Genomic DNA, 11,431 nt, shown 5'->3' with positions numbered 1-11,431 from the left:
CCCCCCACCCTTTCTACACCGCAACCCTCAGACATGGCTGGTCCTGACCTAAGGTGATCCTCCCCCCTCCCAACCACCCTTGTTCCCCCTAAAAATTTATTAAAACACCCCTTTAAAAAGAACCTTAATTTGGCCAATTTCAGTAATTTTCGATTAGCACCCGCAGCATGCCACCTCTCGGGGTTATTATTATTATTATTTATTATTATTATTATTATTATTATTATTATTATTATTATTATTATTATTATTATTATTATTATTATTATTATTATTATTATTATTATTATTATTATTATTATTATGTCTTCTCTGAGCAACGCCTTTAGTTTCTTAGAAATTACCCTGGACTTCTTTGATACTTCCCAGAGTATTATACACCATGTTCCTCAGGTGAACTTATTCAATCACTCCTAAAAAATGTAACTATGATGCTGAATTACCTCTATTTGTACACAATCTACCAGACAGTAGACTGATAGTAAAATGTTTTTGACTAATTTGTTTAATTGGGTTCTCTTTAACTAGTTTTAGATCTTGTGTGAAAACATATCATTTTAGGTCACATTTATGTAGAAATACTGAAAATTCAAACAGATTCACAAACTTTTAAACATCACCATAGAACTAAAAGGAATCCATAGATTATACTTGAAGAAACAGTTGCTTTTCTTCAACTTTGCCCTAACAGAACAAAATATTTTTATATTAGCACTATGGCAATTGAAATGAAATTCAGAGAAAAGCCAGGAATTGGCTGAAGAGCCTATACAATGAGGAAATGTTTTCCACTAAAAATCTAGCCCAGTTTTAGAAAATTCCAACAATGACTTTTATGCAGGTGCATCATTTAACTATATGAGACAGAAGACCATGAAGATGTACATTCATTTTTATAGGAAACAGAAACAGCTAAATGAATAGCCGTTTCCAAAATGATGTTGTTTCAACACTTGAATAGTCTTCTGAATTGCTTATGTCCTGTGATTAATTTTTTAATTAATACATGGAAAAGGCAAACTACAGTAGGCAAACTACAGTAGCTCTTCATATTCAGTTCTGAGAGTTGTAAGATAAAGAACTTCAAGCTGTATCCCCATTAGATAATTATTTCCCTCTTTTGGCAATACTTTCCAGACACTTAATTCTCATTAATATCTAATCTTCCCTTAGTGATGCTTAAACTAGGCAACTCTGGAGATGGAGGAGGGGGGAGAGACTGTAGGATTATAAAAGATGCCCAATGAATGCAACTCCTTTGTGAATCAAATTCGGAAGATCATTCCTGTCATTTGGGTTCACTGAGGCAATGGGGAAAGACTCTTAGTATTGTGAATAATTAATGAGAACAATTTAAATAAAAATTATGTTTGTGGAATATAACTTAGGTTTTTAATTAACTGGGTTTTTTAATTGATTGGGTTTCTTTTTCTTCTTTCTTTTTCTTATATATATATTTCACTTATTCATGTAAGAACTATATATTTTGTGGAGTTAGAGATATTATTAATGGTTTACTTATATTTGAATATTATCCTGGGTTTAGGTTTGGGAAGTCTCGGGGGGTGGGTGGGTGGGGGATGTGGGTTTTATATTATATAGTGTTATATCTGTGATGTTTTTTTTCTTATGATGAAAACAATAAAATTTTATTAAAAAAAAAAAATTATGTTTGTTTTGGTCTTGGCACTTCCTTTGATGTCTTTGGTATCCTGGTTTGATATCTGTCCTAGAAATTTTAAATAAGCCAGCAACACAAGAATTTTAGTATATATGTAAAACACTTTCCACTTTTTACCTGTCTGGACTTGGTACAAAATTTTCAGCATTATAGAGCTCCTGTGTCCGTTTTTTAAACAAACTGAAGTGAACAATTGCCAGGTAAATGTTGAGCTGAGCTCGCCATGGCATTTCTTCATTATATAGCCGACGAAATCTTCTTCGTCTTATGTAGACATCAGAACATATATTTAGCTTAATTATCAGGATTTCAAAAGCAATTTTTCTTTTTTCTTCTATTTGTTTCCTAAATAAAACCATAGGGACAACAACTTGAATGATAAGCAGTCATAGGAGAAAAAATATTTTAAGATATAGAAACTATTACATTCCTAATGATATAGATATGGATATGAACATGGATATATTTCTTTGAAACTTACTTCTTTGTAGATATCTACATTTATAAAGAAATAAATTTCATTAAATTAATAAATTAACTTTGATTAATTTAGTCTAAAGAAAGCATATACAGCAGAAATGAACAATTTCTAGAAGAGGGACCAGCTTGTTCCCCAGACCAGATCTAGGGGGACATATCTCTATAAAGCCCTCACCATGCACATTATGAAGTGTCTAGTTAGCAATTTGTTCAAGGCACAAGGCAGTAGTTTCTGTTAAGCTGACTTTGCTTACCTTTTGCTTTTCATGTAGCAAAGTTATGGAGACAGCCATGTCCCCATAACTCCATCACTTCAAATATTATCTAACAGATTGACATTAACTTTATCCAACTCTTTCCTATTATTTTCTATATGAAAAATTTTTTCTATTATTTTCTATATGTAAATAGCCACTTTGGTGTAGTAGTTAAGGTACCAGGCTAGAAACCAAGAGACTGTGATTTCTAGTTCCGCTTTATGTATGAATCCATCTGGGTGACCTTGGGCCAATCACTCTCTCATAGCTCCAGGGAGCAAGCAATGGCAAACCACTGCTGAAACCTCATCAAGAAAATTGTAGGGACTTGTCTAGGCATCACCAGGAGTCAATATTGATTCAAAGGTATAAGCACTCAAACAAAAAATAGCACACATGTATACTTTCTCAAGTCCTTGACAGGCTGTCTTATTATGGCAATGGGGTGAGTGGGTGTTCCTGCTAGGGAAAAGCTAAGAATTCCAAGAATATAGGCCAAAGTATATACTCCCAATAGGGAAACCTAAATTATGAAGTTTATCCCACGTGCCTAACTAAAACCAACAGGCACCTATATCAAATAACAATGATAAAAAAATGCCAAATATCGATGGACAATTTAGTGACAACAGCAAAAACATCATTTCACAGTATGTGGGGAAATGCAGTGGTAAACAAGTCCTGTATTTTACCCCCCAAAAACCCATGAATAAACTGATTAATAAGTATTAATTAATAATAATTAATTAATAAGCTGCCAAGATGGAATTACAGTAGGAATGTGGAATATAAAACATGAATACAGATAAGCTCAACACAGTGAAAGATGAAATGAACTTACTAACATTAGAGAATCAGAATGCAGTGAGATTTCAATAGAAAATTGTAATATTAACTATTGAGAACATGGAAAACAAAGAAGAAATAGTATTGCTTTCACAGTCAGGAAATATATATAGATAATCCACAAATTACAACAGGTCATTTAGCGACTGTTCAAAGTTACGACAGGCCTCTGCAGGGGTACTTATGACTTAGTTTTGAAGTTACAACAGACAGGGGTCCACTCTACAATCATGTGAATTGTGTTTTGGGCACCTGGAAACAGGCCATATTTGTTTGTAGCATCCCACAGTCATGTAACCACATTTTGACATTTTTCCCCAAAAAATGACATTTACTTGTGGTTTTTGGCAAAACCAGTCCATAGCGATCAATTGGTTCACTTTAATGACCACGGCATTCACTTAATGAGGGCCACAAAAAAGGTCATAAAATTGGGCCGGTCATGTGATGACCAACTTTATGACCATCAGGACTTAGGACTGTAATGGAGAGACTCCATTACAGTTGTAAGTCAAGAATTACCAGTGGCAAAGATAGTATATATCTTGCATATAATTCAAGCAGTGCCCAATAATATCAATTAGATTTCTTGGACACCCTTTTAATATAATTGCTATCCAAGCATAAACTCCACCACTGATGAAGAATAAGAGGAAATTGAGCTCAATCTGAAATCAACATAACATGCAAGCAAGATCCTAATGGTTAGAGATTGGAATCACAAAGTTGGAGACAATGAAGAAAATTCATAGGTTTATTTTTGGTGGGGAAAATGGAACTGACTTAGGGTCATGCTGCAAACTATAATTCATGGTCTTCCAGTTTTAGCCTGCTGTCTTAACTGTTATATTAAATCTATATGGACAGATGGTTTTTGATTTCCCAGTCTATAGTTGATGGACAGTAATGGCCCAAAGACACCACAATGCCCAGCTAGCAAGTTTCTGTACCTCTGGGAGGACTACAACCTAGGTCCACCAATTTACACATTACATCAAATTTGCTTCCAACTGACTGTTTGACAGCCTCCATTTTGTTTTGGATTGCTCAAATAATTCAAATAATTTCAAAATTTAAAAGAAATCAAACTTATTTCAAGTCACTTAAAATTCAGCCTGGAAGTTTACTGAACTTTAGTGAATATTAATGAAAGCAAAAATTATCCAGCATTCTTTTTTATTTAATTGTAATGTCATAAATTGTAATGTGTCATAAATTCCTAAACATAAATACTGTTGTAATTTATTTTTAAAAAATTGCTTAAGTTACCTTTTTCCACCAGGTGTTTTCACCTGGCCTGATGATTTAGTAGACTGTTTAGGCAGACCTATCTTCTTGGAACCCCTCTTCTTGGGTGTTGGTAACTCTATCACCTATATAAAGAAATCATTGTATCACAATAATCATAAATGTTCAAAATACTAATTTCAGTTACCCAGAGCCCAGTAAGAACTCAAAAAACAAATACGCATTTATTTTATTTCTAAATAAATCCTAACAGTACCTTCATAAAATAAAATAAATTATGTTGAGAATAACAAGCAATCATAATTAATTGTAATAAAATCAGAATCATGCAAGTTTTATAAATACATACATATATACAAACGTACTAGGAAGATATTTTTTTTCTCTCCTGCAGAATTTTTTTTTCTGGCGAATCTATTTCTAATCTGATTGTTCAGGTATTTCAACAGTTACAATTGTGATTGAGTCCATCCACCTTGTTACTGGTCGTTCTCTTCTTCTTTCCTTCTACCTTTCCCAGCATTATAGACCAGAGAACTAAGTCTTCATATGGAATGGATCCAAATTACAATTTGAGCCTAGGGGGATTCTAATCTATGTAGATATCAATACAAAAGTCTTTCCATAATCCATGAAGCACATGCCAATTTCTTTTTGGAATTCTTTGGGTTTCTCAATTATCCAGTGTGCATCAGCAATAATGTTTCACATTCCTTTGACTTTTCTAAAACCAGCTTGAACATCTAGCATCTCCCTCCCACACAGGGCTCTAATTTGTGTTGTATGATGATAAGCATTATTTTGCTATAATTTTAATTTGCTAGTATGTGAAATCAAAGATATTTTGCACACTTTGTTAAAATGGCTTCTTAAATTTGGCTTTCTTTTTGTAAAATAAATGATGACATGGTGTAATATGTCATCTGTTGTTATTCATTTGAGAACCTACTTTTAAGAAGTACTAAGGACCAGATGATTTTTACTATGTTCTGATACATAAAACCATAGAACTCAAAGAAGGTATACATTCTTTTTCATATGACTATCTATGTAAGATCCTAAGATCTATGTAAGATCCTATGTATTTTTCCCACAGGCCATTATAGAAAAAAAAACTTGCACAAAAGTGACTGGAAAATGAAAATTCCTCTTTCACATGAATGGAGAGAGAGAAGCACAGCTGTAACAGACTGGATAATTCTAACATTTTTCCATCAGTTAGTGTTTTTAAGGGAAACCAAGCTTCTGATAAAGTAGATTCATAACTTTTCTCAAAGAAACAGGAATCTCTGTTCTCTGCTTACTTGTTAGCAATTAACAAACAAAACTCAAATAAAGGCCAGAATGGCTAGAGAACAAGATTGCTAATGGCTTGGTTACTGAGTTGCTTGTTGGCTGGCAATGCTGACACCTTGGTGGAGCTGGAAGTATTTGAGACTAGAACACATTAGTTTATCTAAAGGAGACAAAAGAGACAAGGCAGGCAAGAAAATGACAACACACAGGAAAAGAGCTGAATTATCATACAGTGACAGAAAGAAGTAAAGTCAGCTGAAAGCTACATTATGTGGAAGCAAAGGAGAAATAATTTAAGGTCTGAGATGAAATGAAGTTTACTTCTAAGTATTTCATCATTCTTGAATGTCTCAAAAGAGAAATGCAGATCTCCCATTTGTTGAGGCACATTAAGCCAAAAAAAAGCCTCTGTAAAAAGATTTTGAAAGTGAAAGCAGTTTAGAAAGAAAGAAAGAGGAAAAACTGTACAGCAGTAAAAGAGACAGGGTCAGAAATAAAAGCAGACTCTATGTGATCTGAACTTAGTCTGAAAAAACGGAAATAAGTTGTTAAAAATCTCTGTAAGTAACCAAGTAAATAGGCTTAAAGGAAAATATTTGGGGTATAGGTCAAGTTAAAAATAAAGAAGGATTAAGCCTCTAACCTAGTAAAACTTAAGTGTTATGCATGTGCCTCTAAATTAATATACTTCAATCTGTTACTACATGTCTGAGGCACCTGTGCCGAACCATCTGACAAGAAACCTGTGACCACTCTCATGCTTAATTATTAATCTTGTAGCTCCTGCTATAACTTATCTTTATTATTTGATATAAATCCTTATTGAGATATCTTATCTTCTCAATCATCGAAGCTATACTCTTACTGTTCATCTTAATTTAAAACTGCATTTCCACAATTTATATTCTGTACAATTACAAAATGCATTCTTGCATATGGCCTCATTCGCATCTTCCCAACATCCAAAGTATGTTATGTCAGCACAAATACCACATACATGAATAACATCAATAAATACTTCTTCATATACCTTACATAAGTAAAAAGTAGACATTAATATAGAACATATTCTACATGAGGTTATTTTATATAGTTTTCTATTTTCACTGGTACAGTGGATTGTTAACACAGTTATAATTTTTGACTTCAGAATTTGATTTTATACTCAACTATGACAAAAATTGTAATTCTTACTTACTGAATTTTTATTCAGTTAACTAACATATCCCAAAATCTGGAAAAAAAATCAATTAACCTTTGAAACATCTGGGGTTGTGGTCTTCTTTGTATCTGCAGATCCACGAACCTTCTTCTTCTTTTTTGGAATTTGTTTGATACCAAGAAGAAATCTATTCCGTCTAGTAAACAAAAACAGTTAACATTACTATGTTAAGTTTTTTCAAAAATTGGCAGCAGTTTTGAATATTTATTTTCAATATTTAGAGCATTATTCACCAATAATCTTTGACACTTTTTTAAAAAAAATACACGGTTTTGTTTAGATTAAGAAAGGCTGAATGTTCTGTGCTTCAAAACATTTTAGTCTGATTTTATCATAGAAAAGGTAGAGAGGGAGTTAAGAATGAAACAAATAAGAAGCAAGCATATACAATAAGAAGCCGCTGCAATCTTAGTCTGATGATTATTGCTATAATTAATGTTCATTACAAATGAACAGCCACATTAATATGAAAATATATTATAGTACAAGTACAAGATCAACTATCATTACAGCTATAGTTTCTGCAATTGCATGGCAATAACAGACAGAATTTTGTCAATTCAAAATACTTTACACCTACTTTTTAAGATACTCTTGAACATCATCAGCCCACTCCACTATTCGCAACCATTTTTCCTCATTTAGTGCTCTGAACACAAGCATGACAAAATATTCAAGGAAACGGGAGTTCTTCTTAAATTTCAGTACTGTGTAAATGTAAAATAAGTGCAGTTATTCCATGCCATTATATGTTTAGTACTTTCCATTTTTAGTTACTATTCTTGATAGAAGATTCCATTAATCAAACTAATTTGTATCACTTTAAAAGGAATTAACATCTGAAAATAGATTTCTAAAATCTAAAATTTTTAATCTACATCCAAAACAAAAATTAAAACTTGACATTAAAAAATAATAAAATAATGCTTGTTATAGAGAACATTCTTTAAGGTTAAAATTTAAATCACTAAGATTATTTGATATATTTTTAATGATGACAACTATTTGCCGTTGACATATGTCTGCATTGTGGAATGTGTCAATTTTTTGCTAGTTAAAGAAGGATGTGCCATGATTTTAAAAATGTAAGTTTGCATGGTTAGGCAGAAATCAAAGCTCGAATAACAGAGAATCTAAAGACCATCTGTAGCAGTGATTAAGGGTAGTGAAGTACAGAAACACATTGCATCTAATTTCTTCCTAGACTAATCACAGGAAAGTAAATTGTTTTGAAATTTGAAAGCAAATCAACAAAAAGTTATCATCAAATCTCACTGGCAATTACTGCAACACACTACTAATTATTCTGTCTTAGATCTTCAGAAATAATAATAATAATAATAATAATAATAATAATAATAATAATAATAATAATAATAATAATAATAGTAATAGAGCCAAGATATTGCAATGGAGTTTGGCTTGGACAAATGTACCACACTTACTATCAAACAAGAAAAAATAGTGAAAACTGAAGGAATCAAGATGCCCCATGAAAATAACATTAAGAGTCTGGATGAGGAAGATTACTACAAATACTTGAGTATCCTTCAAGCTGACAACATCAAGCACACTGAAGTCAAGAAAAAGATTGAAAGTGATTAAACTTTCCTTCTTCTTTTTTTTTAAATGTAAAATAGCAATAGGGACCTATTATCACATGTGGTGAGAATGTCCTAAAGCCTGTGATTATTGGAATAGTATAAGAAAATGGTTGAAAGAAATATTAATGTTGGAAATAGAGCTAAAACCTGAACTCTTTTTGTTGGGTATAACCACAGATAAATATGATAAGGAAATAGTCTATTTGATGTTGCACATCTTGACTGCTGCTAGACTGGCTTTTGCAAAAAAATGGAAGAACAAAGAAACTCCCACAGATGAAGAGATACTGCATAAAATACTATCTTGTGCTGAAATGGACAGGCTTACGATGGAATTGAAAGATAAAAGCGGATGGGAATATTTTGAAATCTGGGATAAATTGTACCATTGGTGGGAGTCGAGGAGGACTGTTGGGGTTATAGATTAGCAATAAGATGGAAATATATATATTCTTAGGTTAGCAAATAGAGAAAATGTATTTAGTATTGTATAAAAACTTTATATATATTTATAGAGATAAAGAATTGAATTTAAGAGGAGAAATAATTTGATAGAAATGTTCAAACTGGAATGTTACGTCATGTCCAATATTTTCTTTTTCTTTTTATTGTATTATAAATAAAAAAACTTTTTAAAATTCTAAAAAAAAAAAAAGATTGGAAGTGAATACATCAAGAGAGTGAAGAAGATTTAAAGTCCAAACTCAATGGAGTAAATACCATGAAGGCAATCAACACCTAGGCAATTCCAGTCATTAGATACACAGCTGGAATAGTGGACTGGACTCAAGCAGAACTAAAAGCAATGGATAGGAAGACCAGAAAAATAATGACAATGAATCATGCCCTTCATCCACGCAGTGACATTGACAGGCTCTACCTACCAAGGCAAATAGGTGGGCATGGAATGCTGCAAGTACATCAGATGGTTGAAGAAGAAAAAATGGCTTTGGAAGAATATCTGAAGGACAATGATGAAGATGCACTGAAATTAGTATATCAGGAAGGCTTACTGACTACTGGAGAGACCAAACTGGCCTACAAGAAAGACCAAATGAAGAACAGAATAGAGGCATGGGAATGCAATATCTTTATCTTCTGGCATTAAAAAAAACCTTGCTTCCCTCATAAAATATAGACTCCTACAAAGTATGCTCCAATTTAGTCAGACAACTAATGTACCAAAAATAAAATATTTACACAGAGGGATTTTCTTAAAAAGAAAACTATTTAAAAGACACATAGGTTTCTACTTAAATTTATATTCATTGAATTTTCTAATTTGTACATGTATAGTGGGAAAAAACTTAATATGGTAGCTAATAATACATTTTTAAAATAATTACCTTCCTTATAAGCAGTCTTCGGTTGCCAATTTGAAACTACTGGATACAAGAATAAAGGATCTTCTTCTCCTGTAAGCTCTTGTCCTAGACAGAACAGATTAGACTAAATTCAACACAATAGCAGTTTACTAGATACCTTTCATCAAAAAGTGGCATCACTTAAATTATTTTTTCTCATTTTGTTAATTTTTTACTTTTCACTTATATACGTTTGTTCTTTTTCTTCTTCAAAATTATAAAATAGGAAGAGGAATTTTTGAAGTTCCCTGCCAACTTCCCACAAGGAAACTTAATGGGAAAGCCAGCAGGAAGTTGGAAGTCACTCCCACTCCCACTGCTTTTTTGTTTGACCATGGTCATTCTGTTTCTCTGTTTCAGTAATGAAATATCTCTGAATGATGACTCAACAGGGCTTGGATTGTCTAGTATTATACTAAAGTTTAGAAAGTACTTAAATAGAATCAGGATATTTAGATTATTTTATTATCTAAATACAAAGTAAGTTTCTTTGAAGACAGCAGAAATGACTGTAACTAAAAATGTTATATGCAGGATATATAGAAAAAAACAGCTTTGCAGATTGACAGATTTTAAATTCTATATTTTAAAAAGTGTAAGTATACCTAACTTATTTAGGATATGTGATGAAATGCTTAATATGCTTAACGTGCTTAACATATTTAAATATATGATTATCTTAATGGTAACAGTGGAATTAGGACCAAGATATACATATTAAAAGTATACCTGCTTTTATCAGTCTCAGAAGCATGTTTTCCAGAACTTCTAAATTCTCGTTAACTTTTCCAACCATACCCATTTGTGCTCTCTGCCTTTTAGAAGGAATCTATAATAATACATTAATTCACCATTTTATATAGCACATAGCTAGCTAAAGAATTAAGGCAAAAACATCAGCAGCTCTATAATAAACAACAGAGTAAATATTTCTAGTTCACTTTAATCTAATTTCAGAACACCAATTTGTATTTCATTTGAATTCCAGACCATATGATAATGAAATCAATGGTGCACTAAGTTTTAAGCCAAGCGGGATTGTTGTGGGCAAATTGGAGGAGAAAGTATATTAGATATATTTGTCGTCTTGAGTTATTTATAAAAAAAAAGGCAGGATAAAAATAAATAAATAAACCGAGCCCTCAAAACTGTGTAAAGTGGGATTAATAAACATAAATCTATGCCATTTATTCTGGAAACATAAACCTATGAATATGTCATACTCTTACCTCCATTCATATATGTATAAGTTATTGCTATGCTGGGGTTCTATGTACTCTATATAAACTACCATTCTAGTCCTGTTCAATCTGCATACTAATCTCATTCATTTCTCATCCCCCTTCACAAGTAGAGGCAATGGACAACCATTTGAGTTTTGTTAACTCCTTTAAGACTTAAGAAAATTTTTTATTTCTATCTACATATATCAT

The 11,431-nt window shown here is 32.1% G+C and overlaps 1 protein-coding gene across 1 annotated transcript in view; it reads right to left on the bottom strand.

The window, feature by feature from the left end:
- CFAP54 (cilia and flagella associated protein 54) overlaps positions 1-11,431 on the bottom strand; it is a 141,613-nt gene that overhangs the window by 87,904 nt on the left and 42,278 nt on the right. The window contains exons 29-34 of the mRNA XM_029283473.1: positions 10,728-10,827; positions 9,981-10,064; positions 7,611-7,737; positions 7,064-7,166; positions 4,534-4,637; positions 1,799-2,026 (exon numbers count right to left, since the gene is read on the bottom strand). Of these exons, the coding sequence (XP_029139306.1) occupies positions 1,799-2,026; positions 4,534-4,637; positions 7,064-7,166; positions 7,611-7,737; positions 9,981-10,064; positions 10,728-10,827 (746 nt within the window). The remainder of the gene's footprint in view (positions 1-1,798; positions 2,027-4,533; positions 4,638-7,063; positions 7,167-7,610; positions 7,738-9,980; positions 10,065-10,727; positions 10,828-11,431) is intronic.

Source organism: Protobothrops mucrosquamatus, unplaced genomic scaffold (assembly GCF_001527695.2).
Source record: "Protobothrops mucrosquamatus isolate PMUCROS unplaced genomic scaffold, P.Mucros_1.0 scaffold102, whole genome shotgun sequence".
NCBI lineage: Eukaryota > Metazoa > Chordata > Lepidosauria > Squamata > Viperidae > Protobothrops > Protobothrops mucrosquamatus.
The sequence above is the reverse complement of the archived record's forward strand: the minus strand, read 5'-3'. Positions and strand labels throughout refer to the sequence as shown.